The 26826-nt window shown below is 36.7% G+C and overlaps 2 protein-coding genes across 2 annotated transcripts in view; one reads left to right on the forward strand and one right to left on the reverse strand.

Moving 5' to 3' along the window:
• LOC145992683 (uncharacterized) overlaps nucleotides 1–26826 on the reverse strand; it is a 245492-nt gene that overhangs the window by 115965 nt on the left and 102701 nt on the right. The window lies entirely within an intron of this gene.
• Nucleotides 1784–12228, forward strand: LOC145992681 (uncharacterized). The gene is made up of 2 exons (XM_083129059.1): nucleotides 1784–3048; nucleotides 12006–12228. Exon 1 carries the CDS (start codon nucleotides 1861–1863, stop codon nucleotides 2998–3000), a length of 1140 nt encoding a protein of 379 aa, XP_082985185.1. The 5' UTR covers nucleotides 1784–1860; the 3' UTR covers nucleotides 3001–3048; nucleotides 12006–12228.

Here is a 26826-nt window from a genome sequence, read left to right on the forward strand (position 1 = left end):
ATATTCGATTAGATAATTTCGAAAGAAATCACGTTAATATATCATTGTCAATAACGTATTTATATTGGAGCAAATATTATAAAATCCTTTTCCAGAACCAATAAAAATGTATTCAGAGCCACTGAAATATATCTTCAAAACATGTGCTGTTTATTCTGTTAAAAACTTCATTTAATAAAATAAATAAATTCTATAAATAAATTAATGTCTTCTACATTCACCCGCGATGTGACACCCATTCATCCTAGAACACATCTATATTACCCATCTTTAAATTCCAGCCCCTCCGAAAAAAAATCCTACGTACGTTAGAGATTGTACAGCCAACGGCAAAAATAACAGTAGGCAAATTGCCCATCGCTTCCTTAATTCTACTTCATGTGTTGTATTAAGGAATTGAATTCTGTTTATGCGAAGCAGATGTTGTCCTCTGCTTATTGACGTTTTTATTTCAAATCACGATCGCCACATTGCGAAAAACAGAATGAATGAAAATGGTGATGGACAATTCGTCTATTGTTACTTTTGCCGTTGGCTGTATGTATTAATTGTCAGTAGTGCCCCTAAATGATGAAGCTGTTAGACGGAAACCTTTCTGCGTCATTTCCTTGATTTTGGTTTGAAGTTGTTTATTTTGAAGAAAAGTTGTTTACAAGTAGTTCAGTTACTATAACATGACACCACACATAGCGAACGAATTTTGTACAGTTTGAATCTGTTTTCCCTTTCAAAATGCCTAGAGTAATTTTCCATAAGTTATACATTTCCAAATTTCAACTCTTTCAGAAATTGGGAAAAAAAGGAGTCACACACCCACAAAAACATTCAAAATAGAAAGCAGGCAAGGGTCGTTTAAGCATTGGCAAACACGTGTGATCTTTGATGAATCCAATCATCTTAAACAGGATAATGTTTGGATTAGATTAGATTGATTTGGTTTATTTTACTTCGGTTTTCTGCCACTTTTGGTTAATCGCAAAGATGAAAATGAGTGATGATATGATGATATTAGTGAAGGGACACTCACAAAGAATTCCCATGCCCATGCCGGGTTTCGAACCCTGACCCCTAACGTTGTTGCGCGCTGTGATAACCACTCAGCCACGGAGGTCGGCAATAATGTGCATATATATATATATATATATAGCTATACGTTTTTCAGTGAGCACGCTTGAAGGGCACACAATTTGTGGCGTCTTGTCGAAGATGGAAAGCGACTAGCATAAATACTCACTTAACGGAATGACTCAAATTTCAGCCAATGATGTTCCACTTTGTTCCACGTGTTGGCGTCTAATTATTTCCGGAAAGGTCGGATGGGGAGGAGAAAGGAACTCAAACCAAAATTTATTACATACATAAGATACATGGCTGTCACTCTCATTTAACAAGATATGCTTTTAGTTTAGTTCTTCGTCTGAGGAAGGCCCTGATACAGGGTTGAAACGTTACCTGTTAAGTGTTTTTATCTTAATAAACTGCCTTGGTCAACAACTTCGTGTTTTTAAGATATGGTAATATTATCATAGTACGGTAGCGAAAGGATTTCTGTAATTAAAACTAAACTTGTTTTGATGACCTCAACCAGCACTTAACATTAAATTTGTCTGAGGAAATGTCTATGTTGGATCAGCAACTTCCTTTGAGATTCCAGAGCGGGAGAGGGGAGCAAAGGAGGGGGGAAGCAAGTAGGAAGTGTACACACATTGCGTCGGCAATGTTTGCCTACAGGAAGAGAATGGTGCAACATGCTGCCGTAGACTAAACCTTTGTGATTCTTAAAAACCTGACACTTCCCAGCTGTGAATTCATCCGACTCCTGACCTGGGCATGAACACGAGAAGTCCGCTCTAGTGTAAAATGAAGGTCGCCCTGTTATTGAATCTAGCCCTTCTAGGGCTGGCGTGGTGCGCGCCGATCGACGACGATTTGGAAGTCCTCCAGTTACTTGAGGATCAAGTGGACAAGATTCTTCAAGAGAGAGATGTGTATTACGGTGGAGAAGAAGAGATGCCGTCCGTAATCGTTCCTGTGGTGGATCCTTACGAGGAAGATCTCAACAGACAACGCAAATCCTGCGGTCCCGATGGCTACTGCGACAGCTACCCACCACCGCATGCACCTCATCAACCGTACTACCACGCACCCATGCATCACCCTTACTCGCCACCGGCATATCACCCTTACGAACCGGAACACTACCCGGCACCCGAGCACAAGTACCCAGCACCTGCACCTCACTATGCACCTCCTCACCCGGCACCGTACCACGCACCAGCGTACCACAAGCCGCCGCACCACGAGGAAAAGCACGAGTATGCACCTTACCACGAACCGCACTACCCCTACCCTCAACCGCACTACGAACACAAACCGGAGTATCATCCAGAGCCTCATCCTTACGCGCATTACGAACACAAGCCAGATTACTACGAACCGAAACCGGTCTACCCGCACCCTCACCCTCACCCGCACCCGCACCCGGCCCCGCACCCGCACCCGGCCCCGCACCCACACCCAAAACCACACCACGAGAAGCCGCACCACCAACCAGATCACCACGAGGACTGCTACGACTATTCATACGAGCATGCACCATACCTTCCAGGACCAGCTGTGAGCCTCACCTGCTTGATCCACCCTCACGCACCCTCTTACAAGTCGGCCACCCTCCACTCGGCGTACAGGGCCATGGAAGAAAGGCCCCAGGACGGTGAAGAGAAGGTGATGATGATGATGATGCCAGAATCGCAGATGCCCTCGATGCAGGCTCGAGCACAAGGCAAACCGGAGAAGATTGACGACAAGGACAAGGATGGCGACAACAACACACAAGAGGACAACACGAAAGAGGTACATCCGACCGAAGAGAACAAGAGCGACGTGCGCCCCAAACCGGAAGAGGTTAACGCCAACAGCATCAACAATGGAAACACCGCAGGCAACAACTCCAACAAACCAAAGTTCTTCATGATCCCTAGAGGAAGGTTCAGGGCGTAATGACCGACAGGAAACGTCAGCGTGATTGTGAACAGAAGTCTCCATCAGGCAAGTAACTGAAATTTTATTTTTAACTTCAATTTATAACTTAAACATTCATAATGTAAATGGATAAATTTTCAAGCTGGTAATGTATCCTGCTGTAAATACGATTTTATTTTTCAGAAATTTCCAAATCACTTTATATCTAAAATATATTTATTCTACCGTTCTAATGTGAGGTCAAATCAACATCATTAACTTTGAAAAACAAAATATCTTCCAATCAGCGACTGTCTTATGAGGCAATTCTTGGATGGCTCTTATTTCTTTAACTAAATCAGTTGTTTTTGAAAATGTGTGGCTCTAAATATAGAATCATAACTACAATTAAAAACTATTGCATAGTGTTTACACATTATTATAATCTCTTAATTACAGTTTTTATTTTACAAGAAGTAAAATTATTTCTATATGCTTGTTATTTCCTTCCATTTAACTTTCAAGTCAAATAATATTAATACTTTAATTTCGAAAATGAAAATAGCTAAATAATTGGTTTTATAGTTATTACCGCAAATCTGAGAAGATGAGTATAAGATATATTTTACAATATGTGATTATTCAAAAGTCAATATAACTATTAAAAATATCTAATAACACAAACCTTACAATAAATTTCAATAGAAAATATAGAAAATAAAAATGCTGAATTATTAATAATAATTGCCACATAATAATAATAATAACTAATTGGCAAAATAGTAATGTATTTCAAGTTCATAATAATAATCAAATCGTTGTTATAATTTATAGGGTACTGTTCATATTTTTTTTTGTACATATTAACTAACTTCCTGCCCCGCCACACAAACACCAGATTCGGGCAAGATTCATGTGGATAGGATGTAACAGTGCTCGATTTTTTTATTCTTGTAATTTATCGTCGCTTTTCTTCCACTTCTGGCTAATCGTGACGATGAGGGTGAGCGACGAAATGAAGTAAGCAATGAAGGGACAATCCAATGAACACCCACGCCGGGATTCGAACCCGTAATCGCTAGTGTCGTAGTGACCTGTGCTAACCACTCTGGTAAATGTTTAGGTAGACGGATGTTTTCTTGGGCTTTGGGGCTAGATGGGGGATGTTCCTGTGTTTCAAGAAGAGGACAATGGGACAGTTGGGGGATAATTTGGGCAATTCTTCCTAGCTTGGGGATACCACGTCCCCTTTACTTCGAGTACAGGAGTGTAACTTAAAATGAGTCCCACTTCAAGGTTAAGATTTTTTTTAAAAAAAAAAAAAATAAGTCCATGTAAGAACTTATGATGGGAAATGTGCATCTACTTGTACGGATTTTGAAAGATGCAAAGCAAAAAAGTTATCTTCAATGCCTAACCCTTTTTCCGCAGTGGTTATTGTAGTGCGCTGCGAAGACAGGGGTTTTACTTTCGAATCCTGGGTTTCATGGTTTTTGTGCCTTCATTTATTTCATCAATTCGTCATTCATCTTCACCGCCGAGAAAAAAATTACATAAAATGCACCGACTATCAAGCGAATCCTTTTGTCTCCAATGCAGTCTATACATGCTGAAATTAAACATGGAAATGAATTGGCAAATTTTGATTTTAAAATATCAGAATTTGTCACATAATTCCTATGGAATCTTCAAGTCTAAAGCTACAAGCATGTATACCGCCCCCACAAATAAAGGTGTACTGAGGCTGGAATATTGGAGTTAAACCCCTAAATATCTGTCAAATAGTTTTACTAAAACTAAGGCATGTGTAAATTTTTCCGTTATACCGAATATTATTTTACTGCCCACAGATCAAGTAATGTTATGTAATTAGCTGACTGCACTGTGCTGTAATGAAAAAAAATTCTTAATCTTAAAGCCACTAAAATAATTTGAATATAGTTCGGAAAATGAACTGCAAGTGACGGGCAAAATGCCATCACAAACTTAAGTTTTTGAAATCGCTAGGAAATGCGGCGTCTTGGAAATATCGGTACTGAGATCGGGAACAAAATCCGATTTCGGAAAATCATTTTTCTTTTCTAAGCAGACAAGTGAGATAATTGAACTGGAATATTTGAAATTTTCAATCATATTCTATATTTAGGGGGAGGGACATGTTTATATCACACTATCACCGTTGTGCGTGTGCGTGTGTGCAGGACGAAAATTTTGGAAATAGGCTTGATTTTGAACGAGTTATATATTCATTAAATGGTGTATGTATGTTTGTGTTTGTCTGTGTAATTTTTCAGCGTTGACAATTCCTAACTTACACATATGTACATTTCTAAAGAAGAAACGAAATCTATACAATTTTTTCTTCATTTTTCTCACATTTCTGGAACAAAGAAAAACATTTCCAAGCAATTTTCGATACTCAAGCATTTTCAATACAGTCATTCACAATTTTCCTAATAGTTCAGGATCCCTAAAATGGGATTGAATTGGCTTCATTTGGTGTTTTAAGTCCACTTTATGCACTAATCTGGACTGGACCTACAGTTTAAAGTGGGATCAGAACCACAATGTGCCTCCACCGGGAATCCCTAAAATGTGAAACTGAGCGAGTAAATAAATCCTTGCGTGAACCATACTAAGAATAGAATTCACTTCCAATCTCGATTCACTTCATACACGGAATTTATAAACGAATAACTTTTGTGCATTATAAATAAGTAGGTAATGATTTTTTTGTCATTACTTTTTAGTGTAATCTGATGAAAGTCGACAAAACTAATTCTGTATGGAATATTTAAGTCCAAAATGATTTCTTGCATGGTCAGTTTTAAAACTTCTGATGTTTTATTCGCTTGACTGGTTCATTTACAATAAGGTGTCAAGTATTGGTAAAGTTTAAGCTGCAAGAATTAAGAAATTTTCGCAGATACGTTCCAAAACATTTAGTTGTGAAGGTATGCTTTGAAAGTTAGTTTGATTTAGTAAATTATTTTAGAACACAAGTATTTTTTTTTTAAAAAAAATGGCCATAACCAATCATTTTAAATTTCATATAGAATGATCCTAAGATTACTTTTGTCGATTTTATCAGATTTCACTGTAATATAGTTGAATGTCATAAGAATAACATTCGTTTATACGTTTTCTTAAAAATACTCTTTTTTAACTTTGTTTGAACAATAACAATAAATGCGGCTTTACACTGACTACCCACATCATATTTGGAGATATTCATAATTGTTCTAAGCAAAAGGAAAAAAGGTTTGAAATGCACTTGATTTCTAACACGAGTGATTGTTACTTATTACTGTTCCTTCTGCAAGTTAAATAATTCCTTACTTATTACACCTTGCACTTAAGAAATATATGGCGAACCGTATATCAATATTGGCAAATTTATTTCTTCATAAATTGTTAAGCAACGGTTATGATAAAATTGGCGACAAAGTAAGACACATTCATAAGATAGAAGTGTGGTCATGTCTTCCCAGAATTCTTTCTTATCACAAATATTAACATATTCAGGATACATAGTACCGAATTCGGAACCAGCAAATTTGTTACATTTTATTTTTACCATTCCAGGTATGAATGCACCTTCTAAAGATACACAAATATCATTTTTAGGATGAAAGGCATTTGGGTGGCTCAAAACCAATAGACCACATATGTCACTTGAAATAGGATTAAGTTATGTATGCATGCCTCGCGTGATTAAATAGAAGGTAGGCACAGAAAAATAAAAAGTGACATTTAAATCTTTCCATTTAAAAGTTACCAAAATAATGATTTTGGTTCTTAAAGCAGGAAGGGATTCAATGAATGATTGCATGTAACACACAACAGCATCATAATGAAGTTGAATTATGTATTTGAATTTGAATATTTCCAGTATGACATTGTTTAATCAAGTAATGAAAATAGTATTTTATGAAGATGTTAAAAACTGTTTCCTACGCCAAGTAATTTAGTAATAAATTACGTGTAATTAAAGTAAAATACGTGTCGAGTAAATTGCCAACACATCTTAACCTGAACCGATCACCATGGATACGTATCCTTCCTGTCGCAAATAATTGCGTTAGGTTCAGTTTTATCATCATCTTCATACTTATTTTTATTATTTATCTTATTGGGACTGCAATTAAGCCATAGATTATTTCCTTTAAATAAGTTCTGTACAAATCAATGAAAACATGTTTTTACATTCATGATGTGTGGTATTGATGTTGTGGTATTGCGCAAAGAAATTCCCCTATTAGTCTATAATTAATTTAAAATAAGAAATATTACTTAAAGATATTAGATCATGTTTAGTATGAAGTGAAAAGTTTCATAAACTACTAAGGAGACCTATGTTTTAAGAAAAATAATTAAGTGTAACAAGAAATGCTTATTTATGCAAAATGTCACGCGCGCAGGTAGAGGGTTAGTAAAGAGATAACATAAGAAATGTAGCAAGATTAGGAGTAATTAATTATGACTATATCTTTTAGTGTTTGGAAGTAAATAGTTACAAGTAAGTCAGTTACAAATAACAGTTACTTTTTGAGGAATTGTAACTGTAACTTGTTACTTAAAATCAAGTAGCTGTAACTGTAATAGAGTTAAGTTTTTGCAATAAAAGTAATGTTTTCAACAGTTACTTTACGGCACTCAAATTGCTTAATTGAATATTTGTAACGTGGGAGAAGGACTAAATTTGGCAACTATAACGATTTTCATGGAATTATCTCTAAGGCAAAATTTCAAGGCTGACTGAAAAATGTTTTACACAATAGTCTTAGAATCAGTATGAAAATATTTTAAGACATATGTGGTGAAAACAACAGTCACGGACACTGGCGTACGCATGATTTTTTTCGGAGGGGCTGGAATTGTAAAGGTGAGTACAGTATTACATTTATTTTATTTATTTATTTATTGAGAAAATTTTCGATACAGTACGTAGCCATTTTACACTGAAATCAGTAAAAATGAAAAGAACAAAAAAGAATAAAAATAACAAAATAAGACAAAATATGAATATAAAATAAGTCAAGATAGCACAATTAAATATTATTTAGCAACATGTTCTGATGGTTGACCAAAAGGCGTACTCTGTGGAAAATACATCAGCACTTGATGGGAGGTCGTTATATTGACTGGGAAGTCGTGGAAGAGCGATCATTTTTGAATTTCCAGTCTAGGCTTTTTTGTGTAAAATAGATTTGTGTTTCGTGTTGTGCGCATAAGCACTCGAAAGTGGAATTCCTGGAGGAGCGTATTGCAACGGATTTTGCCATTGATAATTTTGTAAAGATACCTAAAATCATTCATTAAGGGGCGCTGATAGGAAGTCTGTAAGCTGTTCTAAGAACGGGGTGGGATACACTGTAAAATATTTCGTTATTATCATTTTTAACGTTGGCTTCAAAAGTTGTTCCAAGACAGAAAGAGTAATGGTGGGTCATCTTAAGGTGTGTTTGCATTTGCCACCGGTTTTTCCGGAGTTCTTTCTTGCTATCAATTGAAGGCTTTGATTTTCTCAAGATTTCGGTAAGGGCTGTATCATCAGCTTCCCCTTGCGTACGCCAGTTGTCATGGATAGTGCTTGCTATCATTTAGTAATTTCTCTTGTCAGTTGTGGGAAGTTGTGTTTCGAAGCAATTAACTTGTAGTAACTCAAAAATGAACTATTATTTGTAGCTCCACTGCTTTGAGAGACTGCTTCCTATTGGAATTTTTCCATTTTCTTGTGACTTTTATGTACTGTTCGATTACAATAACTACCTATATTTTCCTTTTCATTTTGTGTCATTTCTTTACCTCTCTAGATTAACCATGACGATAATGATGAATGCTGAAATGCTGAAACGGTTTATCCATTCATAGATCCCCTGACATCATAGGACTAAAGCAAACCAGAGAATTCGTCCTCAGTATAGCCAAGACGTTTATTTGTTTTTCAAAGATCTATTGCACCGATTCGTTAGCGTCACTAGAAGGTCATTTTCAAGGAGCATACATTATTTACGTATATCTGACATCCGTGGCGGGGTGGTTAGCACACCGCGCTACAACGCCAGGTGTTCCGGCTTCGAATCTCGGCCTGGGCTTAGGTGTTCTTTGTGAGTGTTCCTTCACCAATTTCATTATATCATCACTCATCCTCATCTTAGCGATTAACCAAAAGTTTCAGAAATGCGAAATAAAATAAACCAAATCAATCAATGAACCATCTTTTCTAGAACGAGGTGTGCAAACGTTAAAAACAAAATATAAATAATATGCATTTCCGTACACAAACTGTATGAAATGTAAAGAATAATAAAATAATCATAATAAATTTGGAATAAAATTGGTTTGTTTTCATTAGTTTATAATAATTATTTTGCAACAATAATCATAAGCATGATATAAATCTTATAATTATTATCATTATTGTTAACATTTCTACTATTCAAGTCTTTTCAATGGCCTAACCCCTTACCAAAATTCCTGGCGACGACTATGCTCATAGTAAAACACACTGCCCTATGGATAGATTTTTTTGGCTATATTGTTATCATTGGGTTAAATGACAGGAAGAAGTCACATGGTTACCAAGAAATGGACTAATACCGTTTCCAAACTTGTCCGGAACCAATCACTGGTTTTGGAAGTGTTGAAAAAAATTGCCTCATGGAATTCTATACCGCATCAACTGAATCAATGGGAAAACATCAAAATTTGATTTGGTTTATTTTACTTCGCTTTTCTGTAACTTTTGGCTAATTGCAAAGATGAGGATGAGTGAGGATACGATGAAACTTATGAAGGGACACTCACAAATAGCACAGAAAAAAATCAAAATTGCAATGCGATAATATAATGAAATCGAAATTGAATGCTAATTTCACAGTCTTGGTTTGTGCATAGATACTTATGATACTCTCAAACTATAAACCAGTGGGTGAATTGATTGTTTTAAGAGGGATGGAATCCATTGCTAAGTGTACTGTGCACACACACACATACACACACGGAGGAAAGTATATATCGTCGTTTGAAAACCAGAGAGACGCATCTACAGTTTCTTAAATTTACAGGAGGGAGGAAACAATGTATTCTTAGGAATATGTCTGACTCTTGAAATGAGTCAGTACATTGGGGATGGGTGACTCCATTTTACTGTTAAAGATTAGAAGTGGAGATATGTTGATATGACTCCAAACAGAGCTCTTCAGAGGAGTTTATTTAATCAAAAACTGAAAACAGCATTTTTGGGGTTACGCTCCTCTAGTTCTCATAAGATTATATTTTCACCCTCGTTTTGGAGAAGACTTGAGGTTTTGTTTAAAGTCCACTAAGTGCATAGAAAGGCTAATCGTGACTGGGCCTACAGTTCAAATTGGGCTCCAAACTACCGGGTGTCAAACCTGGGACCCCTTGATTACAATGTGATGACGTTACAACTGCACTATCGGGGCAGACCCCATTATAGGGAAGACAAAGGCATATTATTATTATTATTATTGTCAGTAGTAGTAGTAATTTGAAGAGAACATTACAATAATATAAAAATGTACATTCATTTTCCCGCACAAACTGATATCTTTCCCGAGCATTTCCTGTTACACTATTGGTTACCGCTCTGGAGAACTTTGAATTTCCAACCCTCAATATTCATTCCTCACTCCTCAGATCGGTTCGACTGCTTAGACATACAAATTCCAGTATCTGTCAATTCAGATCCGGCTGTCAGGTTGTACCTTTCCACCGGATGAGGCAAATAATGGAATTCGTAAGGTCTGCATTTTAAACCGACGAGAATATCCTGTCTCTGCAACATGCCCACTTGATATATAATAATCCATCAGCACTGTTGTATTTTGTCACGCCTATACTAGACATTTTTCCGGTTGAAAGAAAATGTATTTTTTATTTATATTGACTCGTAATTTAAAATAAAGTAACATTTAAATGTTCTGTTTTGTATATAAGTCTCCAGAAACAATTAATCAGCTCGTCTTATATACTGAAAGGATTGAATTTAAGAATAAGGACTGCTACCTTGATTTAGATTTTTGTTATTTAGAGTCTCTTTTCTGCCACTTTTAGCTAATCGCGACGATGGGTGATGATATGATGAAATTGATGAAGGGACACTTACAAACAACGTTCATACCCAGGCCGGGATTCGAACCCAGAACCCCTGGCTTCGTAGCCCGCTGTGATGAAGACCACGCCACGGAGTTTCCCTACCATGAACTTCTTGCAATAAATGTATTTAATAATATGTAATCCTCTTCTTTCTAGCCTAAGAATACAAATGCATAAAATATTATTAAGCATTTCTTGATAATTATTTAGGCGGACACTACCAGTTCCACAATAATAACATTTTACATATGTTTTCATTCTATGAATTACCGACGTTCTAAAACACAAAAACATGCTAGCATCACAAACAAATTTCCATTTAAAAAAATAGGACTATTACATTTTTATGGGGGTGAATAGAATCTTCCCTAGGGATTGAAATTTGCCATTGTTGCCAGGGACGTTAGAATCTAATGGGGGATGACTCCCCGGCATCCCTTCCGTTAATTCAAAACTTACTATATACAACTTACTTGCATATGAGTGAGCTCAGCAAAACTTTATGCCATAGAAGTTGTGTAGTGGGTCAGAGTAGAAAGGCAAGTTTGTCATATTACCCAGTGCTGTTTTAATTATAGTAAAACATTAAATGCTGACCAAGGCAAAATTTATTGTATAAAAAATATACACTAAAAACTTAACGTTTCCAACAGGGTCTTCTTCAGACGAAGATTCACAATCAAATTTGTTGTGAATCTTCGTCTGAAAAAGACCCTATGAGAGGGTGGAAACGTTACGTTTTTAGTGTATATTTTTTATACAATCAATTTTGCCTTGGTCAGCATTTTAATGTTTCATTAACATGGAAACAAGGCTCAACAGTGTTACCATTTAATTATAGATATGCATTTTACATTTTTGTTTAGCTAACAGTCTTTCTACGTACCTACTTAATTAACTGTAATTTATTCTTATTTCAGAAATTAACAGAAGATCAAAATTACAATATATTCCTCTCCATTTGAGCTCACCGTAAGTGATAAATACCGTTTTCGATAAATTGGAAATAGCCCACTTCAGTGCAAGTTCGAATGATTCTTTCGTTGTGGTGTAACTGTGATAGATGTGAGCTTGTTAACTATATTTTGCTGACTAAAGATCCAAGGAAAAACTATATGAATCTGGTACGCTGAAAAATGATTATACGAGTTTTGTAGACGTATTGCACTGACGAATAAATTTTTACTTTTAAAAAAAAAATACATGTTGCTATATTATTTTGTAATTTAGTTATAGAACCATTTCCTTCTCAAGGATATCATTTAGAAGTAGTACGCAGAATATGTTATCTTAGTGAGAGGCCAACGAGAAAACAAACGCAAATTCTGCAATAAGTTATAAGGAGTACATAGGGTAAGTGGTATTTGTTCTGGAGTTGAGGAATTGATTGGAACTGAAAATAACAGTATGGAATTTGGTATATTTTCACTAAACTTTATCCTCATAGCTGAAGTTTTTCTTGATATAATGGTAGTTAACACAGAATGAGATTACCCTAATAGACATCTGCAAATACTAGTTTAACTAGACAGAATGTATTTCGATTCGCCCCGTTGTCTGTCTATGGTGGAAAATTAATGGAACGTTAACAATTGAACCATTTTCGACGTTGAGATAATTTCGAAATACTATACATAATAATCTTGGTCTGTTCGTCCATCTGTCTATGGGATTCAAATAACATAAAATCAACGATCGATATATATCAGGGGTTTACAGCACAAGTGGCATAACTCCATTCAAAACAGTTGAGAGAGAAAGACACATTTAAATAACTTAGTACTATGTTTAGTTGTTGGAGCACAAACATACTGGTGGTGTGGTGCCTCTATTAGCAAGAATTTGAAACTTGGAACATACTTACTTCTAGCACTGAAATGTTTGTACATCTCAGTTCCAATTTATACGTAAGTTTTCATGAAAAGTGGGGTTACGCCACATGTGCTCTGAACTCCTCATATCTTGACCCTTCAGAATTCAGAATACCTCAGAATTAAGTTTGATTGATAATACTTCGCTTTTTGTGCCACTTTTGGCTAATTTTCGAAGATGGGGATGAGTGATGACATGATTAAATTGATGAATGGACACTCACAAACATCCATGCCCAGGTCGGGATTCGAACCCGGCGCCCCTGGAGTCACCTCAGAATTAAATAAAGAAATACAAACATATAATTTGGTACAGAGAGTAACACATCAAATAATGTAACCATTCATTAAAAATATTATTAATTGAACTGTCCATTAGCCTCTTCGGATCAAGAATCGAATATTCATGTGTGTTACTCGTATATAGCGGCGCTTTTTTGAAACTTTTGGTTAATCGTGATAATGAGAATAACGCTGTGCTAACCACTCCGCCAACGATGTTGTACAGAAAATACACCAGATACAAGGATGAAAGTTCATGGATTGATGGTTGATTGATTGATTGAGTTGGTGTTTTAAGTCTACTTTATGCACAGTAAGGCTAATCAGGACTGGACCTACAGTTTAAGGTGAGATCCGAACCAATATGTGCCTCCACCGTCATGGACTGATGGAAACACCGAATTGTTATACTATGGAATATTTCATATCTCGAGCGAACTCCATGTCAAACAATTGACCCTGAACTAATTAGTTGGCTAGTCGATCAATCGAAGTCTAAGCTTTGTGAGGTTGTTGATAAATTAATCAATTCAAAGTGTGAAGAAAAGCTACATGTGAGAAATATGTTTTGTGTTTAGAATATTATCTAGACTACACTAGTGTTAAGTAGACAATATAATATCTTCTTGATGTGGTAAGGAGGAGAAATCATTTTTCCGTGGAATAGTCACATTACAATATGCTTCTTGAAAGTGGAATTATCCAATATGGAGATCTGTATTAATAGGCAGAGGAAAGTGGCTGTGAAATAGAAGTTTTCTGCTTACAAATTCCACGGAATGAAACTGAAAACACACAACAACAGAAATACAAATTCAATAATTAAAATATTTACTAAACTTCAAATTTAAGAACATTAAAAGTAAACAAATCGACTTGTCCAACTCTTAAACGTGAACGTATGCTCTATGTATTGGGTGAAGTCAGTGTTGGCGAATACGTTGGCAAGGACAGTTTACTTTCCCTTTATAGATAAGGTTTAGCATAGTGCAGGGGCAATAGTGGAAAAAAGTGGGGGGAGGGGGATAAGCTAATCCCCCTAATCGCCGCAACTGGGTGAAGTAAATATAAATGTATATAATTTGGACATCAAATAATGAAATTCACAAAATATACATATGATATGTAGAGATACGCTAAATACTGAGTTTTTACTTTAAGTCCACTTTGTAGACAGTTAGTCTAATCGGTACTAGACCTTCAGTTTAAAGAAGGATCGAAAACACTATGTGCCTGCGCCGGGTATTGAACCCATGATTATGGTGGAAGCCTATAGTGGTTCGGATCCCACTTTAAACTGTAGGTCCAGTCCGGATTAGCCTATCTGTGCATATAGTGGACTTAAAACAACAACTCAACAACAATAACAACAACGCTTGATTACAAGGCGATGACATAAACACTACGCCAACGGGGAGGCACTTGGTAAATATTGTTTATATTGGCAAGGACAGTTTACTTTCCCTTTATAGATAAGGTTTAGCATAGTGCAGGGGCAATAGTGGAAAAAAGTGGGGGGAGGGGGATAAGCTAATCCCCCTAATCGCCGCAACTGGGTGAAGTAAATATAAATGTATATAATTTGGACATCAAATAATGAAATTCACAAAATATACATATGATATGTAGAGATACGCTAAATACTGAGTTTTTACTTTAAGTCCACTTTGTACACAGTTAGTCTAATCGGTACTAGACCTTCAGTTTAAAGAAGGATCGAAAACACTATGTGCCTGCGCCGGGTATTGAACCCATGATTATGGTGGAAGCCTATAGTGGTTCGGATCCCACTTTAAACTGTAGGTCCAGTCCGGATTAGCCTATCTGTGCATATAGTGGACTTAAAACAACAACTCAACAACAATAACAACAACGCTTGATTACAAGGCGATGACATAAACACTACGCCAACGGGGAGGCACTTGGTAAATATATATATATATATATATATATACACGTACATACATACATACATACATACATACATATACATAATATATTACATTAATACATGCGTTTCACAATGTATGATATTAATACCAAGCAATGTTAGGTTCAAAATTAACTTAAACCTACTGTGCAAATTACACTGAGCCTTATAAATTAATAAAAAAGGGTTACCAGATCGCTGTAAGGGAATTGTAGGACATGGGTCCCAAAATGTAGGACATTAAGTCAAAATGTAGGACACAAACATTCTCAATAAATAATACATATTTCTATAGAACACGTTAGAAAGTAGTTGAAAAATGGCACTTTTCAGTTTTTAAAAAATGAATGCTCAATGAATTTTTAAATGCAAGATTTCAAAACTTGTAATCATACTAATCAATGCACCTCTTACTACTTGATTTAAGTGAATTTATCAAAATTTTATTTTTAGTCAAACTATATATTTATGTTAGAGTGAAAAGTCATATTCTTTGAAATTATAGGGACCATTACCAAACATTTTACAGACTTTATGAAAAAATAATTCTCTCGTGAGTCTGTTGTGCTGATGGTAGTGAAAGTATTCTCTCAACATTTGAATTATGATCTGTAATGACAAACAAATATTCAGCAATTACCGAAATTTAAAATGGTTCCACACGTTTCATCTTGGGAAGTTTTTAGTCCAATAACAGGGTATCTACCAAAATAATACTTCCAGAAATCTTGACTTTTTCTGGACTATTCTAGACCCCTATTTAGATAAAGTTGGAAATTAGTAATTAAGAAAATAAATATTTATTTAATGAAAATCCGTACCAAAGGGCCAGTTAAGATGAAAACTGAAGCTGAATTTAAGAAGAGAATTAGATCTGCTTTCTCGTATTAATGCATCCTGAAATGTGTTGGCAGACAAGTGAGGCTTTGGCGTCTGGACTCAAAGACAGTATAATCTTATATGGGGCTTGTGTCGGTTGTCCCTATATCTTTCTGACTATCCATTCATCCATCTTATCTTACCACCATTCATCCACATCTAAAGGGACAGAAAAAGTGAAGTAAAATAAACTAAATCAACCAATCAATAGCAAAAATTCTTGACTACAAGAATAATGTATTGCCTTTTTATTGACTTCTTGACCTACTTGTTGATTTTTACTTTTTCTTGACTTCCATGACTTTCTTGACTGGTAGACACCCTGAATAACTTTGTTCTCTATACCCCTGCTTTACAACAAAACTATATTGAATATTGAATAAGAATGGACAACACCTTGTTCCATCAGTATAAACCCTAAGGCAAGAAATTCTGCTCAGGCATTGAACAGTGACGTTATTAGAAAGTGGTCCAAAGACTTTGTTCATTAATTGCTTCCATTTTCCCGTTTGTTTAATAGCAGGACAAACTTTTTTTCTTTTTGTGCAATGACTGAATCAAAATAAATTTCACTATTGAGTTTGGAAGCGCAGCCCATAGACTTGTAAGTTGCATGATTTTTTCTGTTACGTATTTTCCTAATTAATATTATGTGACGCTCAAAATGTAGGAAATTTATGATATTTTAAAAATTCCTCCCGGACGCTGGGCATAAGGCTAAAATGTAGGAGATGTCCGGGAAAAACCCTAGTAATAGAAAAATTCCTTCGAGTGAGTACATTTAACTTGTAACGTCTGACTAAGCAGCTTTTCAAATACAAAATCGTTTTTATTTCCATTCAGCATATACCAAAATATAGTAGATATGTACGCATACATATTGTAATTCCACATCTAAATTCAATGTATTTCTAACCCATGAAATTAAGAATTGCGAAGACGTTTGATTCCGTGTGGGGGTATATTTCTTTGGGTCGAATCCTACGAAACTGGTGCTGAAGTGAACTTAAATTATTTTTGCAAACTTCTTTCCCAACGAAATTTTCACTTTAATCAAGAGCAAAGTTATTAAGGACGAATTTATCTACTTTAAAAAATCTTGTACTCTAGCACGATAAAGTAAAATTTGAAAAATTGACCTTCGACCTTAGACCAACAGTCTAACTAGGAACAGATCCTACGAAATAGATTAGCTTTAGGACGGGTGTGGACTTTTGATCCTAACATATCTTGTCATAATTCTTGCTAGAGGAAATCTGACAAAATAGCAAAATATTCACTTAAAAATACCAAAATAAACTATGAAAATGGCAAAATATATACTATAACGTACATAAACGTTTCAAAGTTTTACCAAAATGTCTGGAAATGAAAGAAGAAAAAAAGGGGAGCCCCGTGGCAGAGTGGTTAGCACAGTGCGCTAACTGTAGCCAAAATTGGCAATAAATAAAAAAAAAATAAAAGTCAAGATTATTAAGGCAACCGCTACACAGGGCCTACCCGATGGAGACCAATCAAGGGGTCCCGAGTTTGATACCTGGCGGTGGCACTGGTTCGAGTCTCACTTTAAACTATAAGTTCAGTCCCGATTAGCCTATCTGTGCACAAAGTGGGCTTAACAATTTAAACTAAAGTTTAGCTATATGGTTAGCTCTATAACCTTTGGTGCGAGCTGCCCCGACCTGGATTTTCAAAGGTGACCCTGAAAATTTCGACGTAGAGGACAATTGGATGGCGAGCTAGCTCCGATTTGGAAAGACAGATAACAGCAGCGACTACTCGACGCACTGACCACACACGACCAAATGAAATAGTCGCATGGAGGGCCCGCCTCTTATACGGCTGTTGTGACACGGAGTTTGGTTTTTATTATACTAAGCATTTAGTATTTACTTTAGGTACATAAAGACATATTCAAACATATTTCTGCACATTTTTCTTTTGGAGTATGCACCAAAGTTCTCTGGGTTTAATCGCTACCCCACCCCTTTCACATGTGATATTAATCGGTTATAAAAGAGCGTAAGCGTACCAGTAATTCCAATAATTCTCCAATATACTATACTCAATAATAGGAATAATACTAACAAATGAAAATTATATTAAAGAGGAAATAAAAAGCAGGCTTAATTCAGGAAATGCATGTTACTTCTCTCTTCATAAACTTTTGTCTTCTCGTTTAATATCTAAGAAACTAAAAGTTAAAATATACAAAACAGTAATTTTACCTGTATTATTATATGGATACGAAACTTGGTCCCTTACATTGAAAGAGGATCATAAATTGAGAGTATTTGAAAATAAGATTCTTAGGAAAATATTTGGACCTAAAAGGGATGAGGAGACGGGTGAGTGGAGAAGGTTACATAATTTAGAAGTACAAAGTACATAATTTGTATTCATGTCCAGATATTATTAGAATAAGGATGAGTGCCGATATGATGGAATTGATGAAGGCACACTCACAAAGAACACCCATGCCCAGGACGGGATTGAAACCCAGGATCCTTGGCGTTTTAACTCGCTGTGCCATGAGGTCGGTTTACCCAAATATTAATTAGCATGAACTATATCAATTTGTAAATGAGAAGAAAATACAATAATATACTACACAACATGTATTCATGTAGAAATTCATCCCTAGCTACCTTTGTACATTGGAAAACAATCCGTAAAACCACGTATATGACTGCACTATGCTTATATTTTGAATGTTATAAATCGATACGATATAGTGCTTTAACACTACAGGAAAACAATAAAATAAAATGTTAAATGCACCATTCAGGACAATACACTAAATTGTTTAATATTCACGTGCTCAGCGTGTAACATTAAAATTACCCTTTTGATTGATTTAGTTTATTTTACTTTGATTTTCTGCCACTTTTGGCTAATCGCTTACATGAGGATAAGTGATGAAATTGAAGAAGGGACACTCAGAAACAGCCATGCCCAGGCCGGGATTCGAACCCGGCACCTCTGGCGCTGTAGCGCGCTCTGCTAGCCACGTTTTTTTTTTGTGTTTTGTTTTTTTTAAAAAAAGGAAAACCCCTATTCTGTTGCATCCCCCGTCATTCACACTTTTTCTCAACATTCGTACATATCAGTTTTCTATTTATTCTCGGTTTTCCTCATTTTACGGACAACACAAACATCCAAGTCCTATCCGGGATTCGAACCCGGGACCCCTGGCTTTGTATCGCGCTCTGCTAACCACTCTGCCACGGAGGCCTGCCCTTGCTGATTATTAATGGATATAATCTACATAACTGTTATGGTTCATTTTCGCGTTCATAATTTCTTGGAATTAACGTCACCCCAAGGATCAAAGATACCGTATGCATTTGATGATGCTATACAGGAAATAGCAATCTCCAACTGCTTGGTCGCACGTGTCTGCTTAGTTGGAAACCAACCTGAGAGACGCTGATCATACAGAAAATGTGAGCGATGCAGTCATGCAATTTGTCAACAATTTGGTCAAATTTCACAATTCCGAGGAAGAAACAGCGAACGAACATTGTAATGATTCTACGAATTGTTTTAATGTCTCTGAATTTTACGACGTTAACTGTCTTATTTATAACGAGAGTCTTAAGACATATAAGTAAGAAAATTGCATTTATTAATAAAGAAATGGTGAAATTATGACAATACCAACTATTTTGCATGTAGAGCCAGGTAGAAATTTTCGCCATCTAACATCATGGACATTTGTGTAAAATGTTGTCTTTACAAATGTAAACCGTAACCAAAAGCGTAGTGACTAACGTTGATTCGCTTCCAGGTGAGGCTCATATTGACCTGGGTTTTGCATAGTAATCGATGAGTTTCGGATTCGATCTTCGGTGGAAGCATAATGCACAGTGGTTCAGATCCCATTTCAAACTGTAGTTCCAGTACCGATTAGCCTATAAAAGCTAATTACAAACTTTGTTGAAACTGTACCGATTCGCCTGTTCGTGAATAAATTGGACTTAAAACTAATATTTTTCCTTTTTAGCTAAAGAAAAATATTTTTCCACAATCACTGTTATTTTGATAAAAGTTAGGGTGTTGGATTTTCTGGTATTCCAACACTCATTTCTTCTCGCTAGATGTTGCAGATTTGTGTGTGAAGAGAAAGGAATGTGTAGGTTATAACCTCCCCCTCTCACTCACTGGTCCAGAATCCGTAAAAGAAAATTTAAATTGAAAATTGGGAAAAGTCGATATGTGAAAGAGGATAAAATAATGCTATCTGACACAAAACTAATCTCAAAGTAAATTTCCATACATTCCATGTTGAGACTTAATTTTCTTTAAATTTTGCTAGAGTGAAATTGTAGTGATTGGCTTTATTCCTTTCATTTCTTAACAATTACTGAAGAAAAAGGTATTTAGTGATTAATTTCCAAAATTTTGTAAATGCCAATATTGTTAATTCCACAAATTAGTTAAAATATTTAAAATGTCTCAAATGTCTTATTCAGCCTGTATTGCATTTCATCCCATTTTATTATTCAGGTTTAGTAATCAGAGGTGTTTATTTTGAGTCAACCTCCCCTCACCCTCACCCTCCGAGATCGCCCTCGCCCTCCACCGCCCTCACCCTCCGAGATCTCAGTTGCCCTCACCCTCCACCGCCCTCACCCTCACAAGTCTTCCGGAGGGTGAGGGTGAGGTCTGCCCTCACGAGGGTCGCCCTCCGGAGGGTGAACACCTCTTTTAGTAATAGCCACAACTAGACAAAATCAATTAATAATAATAATAATAATAATAATAATAATAATAATATTTGTATTGTGGTTATTTTAGCGTCGATTATCTGTCACTTTTCGAACTCGGGAGTTTTGGTGACGAGTCTAGAGCAAATCGGGCAGGTACGATACGACATTTGTAAGCCATTTGGAATTTTGTTCGTCATTTTATCTATATTACGGTAATCCATAGTTTTCGGGGTCGCTAAAATGAATAGTGACACTCCTAATGCCGTTCAATTTATTTATTCTTTCTCTTGGAGGTGAAATTAAAAATGTTGTTTATACTAATCAAGATTTTAGTTAAATTAATTCACTAATTATAGTGAATTTGTAAAAGATTTTACTTTATAATTTGTATACTGTACTTATACTTTTAAATACCTGAAAATAAAATTAGTTACATTTTACACTATAGTTAGAATTCATTATTTTCCTGTCTGATAGAAGATTGGGATAAATAAATACCCGTCCAACGCCGGGTAATCAGCCAGTATTCTATAAATAAACGTCTGGAAATGTTTGTTATATTGTTCAAATTTACAAAGTTTTCCATTTCTCTCACAGCATTCCTTTTTCTATATCGATTGTTTATAAATCGAATAATTTGGGCCCAAGAAAACTTAAAAACTCAACTAACACTCTTTTATTTACAACTCTCCCTATACTCATACATAGACAAACATATTTAGACATAGGTAATACGTAACAACGCTATTGAACGATCCTTGATATTGGCTCCAGCAACGCCGAATAGATATAACAATAATTACAGAAAGAAATACTCGCTGAATACCATTTCTAAATGGTCTTCCTCTCGCCTTTTTCTCCCCTTTATCAACTTTTGCCTGCGAACGAATGTAATAAATTAGACTCATCCTTTTCGATGTGAGTATTTATTATAACATTTAAAATAATTTTTGGCACATTAGAACAAATATATATATTAGGATTTGAAATGTTGTTTTAAGTTCACTGTATGCACAGATAGCTAATCGGTACCTACACTTTAAAGTGGGATACATCTCACCACAAGTTTTTATCACATTGTTAAGAATAACTAAGTAAGATACGCTCTCGGGGCATTGCATTAAGGTTCAATGCTTGCGAATGCATACTATAATTGATTGATTGATTTGGATTATTTTACTTCGTTTTTCTGCCACTTTTGGCTAATTGCTCAGATGAAGATGAGCGATGAGTGATGATATAATGAAATCGTTGAAGGGACGCTCACAAAGAACACCCATGTTCAGGTCGGGATTCGAACTCGGGTCGTGCTGTGCTAACCACTCTTCTTTATTTATGTGAAGGAAAACCCCTAAGCGGTAGTTTCGCCCGTTATTCTATTTCTCCGTTTTCACGTCTACTATAATTTTTTAGTCAATTCTCAATTTTCTCGTTAGGGGCAAACACAAACATCCATGTCTTACCCGAGATTCGAACCCGATACCCCTGGCATGGTAGCGCGTTGTGCTAACCACTCTACCACGGAGGTCGGCGTGGTATGATGAAATCAACGAAGGGACGCTCACATGGATTACCCATGCCCAGGTCTGGATTCTAACCCGGGACCCTTGATGTCGTAGCGTGACGTGCTAACCGCTCCGCCACGAAGCCCAGCACGAAAAAAAATATTAGCATATGTAGCCCATATGTTTAACAGACCAATGAAGTCAAACTTTCTACATTATTGAATCATCGCTGTAACTCACTTACGATAATACTTTTCATGTGTTCAGAGTATACCATCATCATATTGAAGTTTTCTTTTCTTAAAAAAAAAAATATTAGCAGACACCACAAAGTACTTCAAAATGCTATGAATCAGTTCATTACCAATATGTTAATGCAATCTCATGCCTGGAACCTTACATTTTTTGTGTGAATGTCACGCACGTAACGCTGGATTGCCCCTGTCACAGCAGCTCTGGGTACTGAGGGCGTTGTTCCCTGTCTTCGAACGTAATCTTAAAAGTGTCCAAGATTTTCTATCCTTATGACATAGATCTCTAAAATGGCAGCTCGTGTCGAACACGAAATGAGAAAGAGCAATGAATGTTAGTTATTTCTGTTGTTAAATTAGGGTCACAATTTTTTGTTTCACACTCGAAAAGCCACAATCCTATTTCTATCCAGTGCAATAATAATATAAATAATAATAATAATAATAATAATAATAAAGGTGGTGAGGGGGTGCTCGAGTCCCATGCAGGTTCTCTCTGGGCAGTACCTTGATTAAGGTTTTATTGCGGAAGTAAATAGCTTGACTCGAAAGTACACAATACCATGGAATTGTTAAATTTTTGCTTAGTATTCCAAACTTTCATTACGTGTGATAACAGTCAATTGCAGTATTTTCCCTTATTTATACTTGTAAAGGAGTGTAATATTAATTTTGGTAGATATTTCGAGAAGGAAATACATCAAAATGAGCTTCTCATCTGGCTATCAGTTTTTCTAAAAGGCCACGTATCTACACCTTCACAGTTAAGGGTAGTATTTATATTGTAGCTTTTAGGTAGGTGTTGTAGCTCTGGTTGTATTTTATCGTCTGTTCAAAATATCTCACTAAACATAACATAAATTTAACCAATACACCAAAATGATAAGTAGTGAACATTGCACATTTCTCTAATAATTGATTTATTGATTTATTTAGTTTATTTTACTTCGCGTTTTGTGCCTCTTGAGGATAGCATGTACTTCTTGTAGCCACCCTGTGCAGCGCAACATCGAAAGACACGAAAAAATCGGGAAAGGAAGAGAGGGCCGGGGCAAGAAGAGAAGACCGTGGCACAAAAAGAAGACTGGAATACGAAAAGAAGACCGGGACACGAAGAGAAGACTGGGACATGAAAAGAAGACTGGAATACGAAAAGAAGACCGGGACACGAAGAGAAGACTGAGACATGAAAAGAAGACTGGAATACGAAAAGAAGACAGGTACACGAAGAGAAGACTGGAACACGAAAAGAAGACTGGAATACGAAAAGAAGACACGGACACGAAGAGAAGACTGGGACATGAAAAGAAGACTGGAATACGAAAAGAAGACTGGGACACGAAGAGAAGACTGGAACATGAAAAGAAGACTGGAATACGAAAAGAAGACCGGGACACGAAGAGAAGACTTGGACGCGAAAAGAAGACTGGAATACGAAAAGAAGACCGGGACGCGAAGAGAAGACTGGGACACGAAAAGAAAACTGGAATACGAAAAGAAGACCAGGACATTAAGAAAAGAATGGGACACGAAAATAAGAAGAGGACATGAAAAGAAAAATGGAATACGAATAGATGACCGGGACACGAAAAGAAAACTGGGGAACTGAAGGAAGACTGGACTCGAAAACAAGACGAGGACACGGAAAGAAGACTGGAGTACAAAAACAAGACCATAACACGAAAACAAGACCGGGATACGAAGAGAAGACTGGGGCACGAAAACAAAAAGAGGACACGAAAAGAACACCAAGATATGGAAAGAAGACCCGAACACTGAAAGACAGAAACACAATCTGAACAACTAACCTACCATAGATTCTCCGAAAATGTACTTTTATTTAGTGAACATGTGATGAGTAACTAAATTGTATCGCTGATATATTACAATATGTAATACGTATTTTTAGTTTATTACTGTCAGTTATTTTTATCATACCTTCTATGCCAGTAACAAAATTAGCTATAAAGGTGACAATTTCTAGGAAGGTGCATTATCCATCCCCCCCCCACAAAAAAAGAAAACTTCAATATAGATACACTATCGTGTAAATGTTGGAACACACAATTTCTATCAGCGAACACCGTGCAACGGCAACTGATGCTTTCCTGGTTGTCATTGTTAAAATTATACGAGAATATCAACTTGTGTAGTCACGACTGTTTATTGACCACAACAGTAGGAGTAGCTATAATATTTCAATTAACACTCTTATTACTAAACTCATACTTCCTAAGGACCTTTCATACCGAAGAGACAAGCTACAAATCGACTGCAGCCTTATGTAGTTGTTGATGTTGCTGCAGCGTGAAACGCTGGCATTGATTGGTTCATTCTTAAGTGTCGCGTGTGGCTTGTCATTTTGATGTGAAAACTTCCTTAGAGAGTGAGTGAGCTTTAAAAGTTTAAACACACGAATGCATGTGTCTTTATTTCGATATCACGTGGAAGACTTTATTTGAATTTAATATTTTTATTTTTATGCGGATTAGATTGGAAAAATGAATTTAAAAATTCAGAGGGAATGATTATATGAGAGTCTTCGGACGAATGTTGCTGATGAAGTTTTAAATATTTTTTGCGGGTAAAGAAACATATACTTGCAACACTATAATTACCCTGGGCTTCCCTGATAGCGTAGTGGTAACGTCGTCGCCTTGTAATCAAGCGGTCTCCGGTTCGATACCAGGGAGAAACACGTTGCACGGTGGTTCGGATCCCACTTTAGACTGTAAGTACAGTTACAGCCTACCTGTGCATAAAGTTGACTTAAAGAAACAAATCAAATCATAACTATTATTTGTAAACAATTGCACGATAGAAGTGAAACTATTGTCCCTTCTCACACAGGTAAAATACTCCTTTCTTTTCAGATATAATATAATATTCTCCCAAACTAAGACTTGTTTGGCATCAAGAAAGAGTTTCCGATAACGATACAGGCTCCAAGTTCACAAAACAATTGTGGAATAAATTGTATGAAATACTATTTTTTTTCGTGTTTCTTCATCTCTCCCTACTATGGAAACTATTATTGCGTTTCTCCTTACACAATAACATCAAATGTTATGATTGGTACTGCTGACATACTTTCTGAAAGCATACGATTTGCTGACGTTGAAAGAACGAAGGAATGAATACACGTTTCAAAACTCAAGTAAAGAGGAAGTAATGTTCACGTAAAAGACAGCAAAGATTTATACTTTCCAAGTAATTTTTACACAACAGTTCCCATTTCTGAAAAGTATATAATAATGATTTTCTATGATTCTGAGTAGTGGGGCATGAGGCCCAGATTCGTAACAGCACGAACAAGATGGCCGCTCCAAGAGTGTTGTTTGCCTTTAGTGTTATATTGTGCTTTATAATTTCGTCTTCTGCTGGCGAAATTGTTGAAGAGGCTAGTCCTGCTAGCGAAGAGGTTGGAGTGCGTGTAAAGAAGTCACCATTGGTTGTGGTTGGTGAGGTAGTACACGAGGAACTATTAGAAAGTGCGGCAGAGGAGGATGCCCGTGTGAAGAAATCGTCATATTACCCGCCAAAATATCCAGCTCCTTCCTACCAACCTCCAAAACCGTATTACCCACCACCCCCAAAGCCGGATTATCCTCCCGCAAAACCCCCTGCCCCTTACGGTTACAAACCTCCTCAGTATGCCCCACCTTACAAGCCACCCCCTTACAAACCACCACCTCCATACCCGATCGCCCACGCCAAGTATCCCCAGTTCACGCCGCACTACATACCCGTCAAGCATCCTTACCCGCCCGCCCCGGCACATCAACCGCCCAAACCGTACCCGCCCAGTAAGCCCGAGTACAAAAAGGAAGGGCCGGCGGAATATGGAAAACCAGAGTACCGAGGACAGGAAACCCCAGAAGCCAGGGCAGCTTACTACTCCAGTCCATACGGCCAGGCGTACCTCACGCCGACCATCATCTACCAAATGCCGTTGAAGAAGCAAATCGACCTAATGAAAGCGGGGAAAGGAAAGTACTTGCAGCACAAAACCTTTCTGAAGATCATGGCCTCACCACTAGCCTACCTGCGCGATGAAGACGAACCTTACGCATCTTCACCTGCATATTATGCACCTGGACACTACGCAGGAGCTTCACCTTACGCAGCTCTTAACTATGGATCTTCACCGTACACGTACGAACCCAAACCATACATAATAATCATACAGAAATCGCCTTACCTTCCACCGTATTTCCCGTATCATTCGGAACCGCACTACCATTCTCACTATCCAGGTCGTTACCTAGACTCAGACTACCACCCTCACTACCCGGGCCATTACCTAGATTC

The sequence above is a fragment of the Lepisma saccharinum genome, chromosome 9 (genome assembly GCF_977018435.1).
Source record: "Lepisma saccharinum chromosome 9, izLepSacc3.1, whole genome shotgun sequence".
NCBI lineage: Eukaryota > Metazoa > Arthropoda > Insecta > Zygentoma > Lepismatidae > Lepisma > Lepisma saccharinum.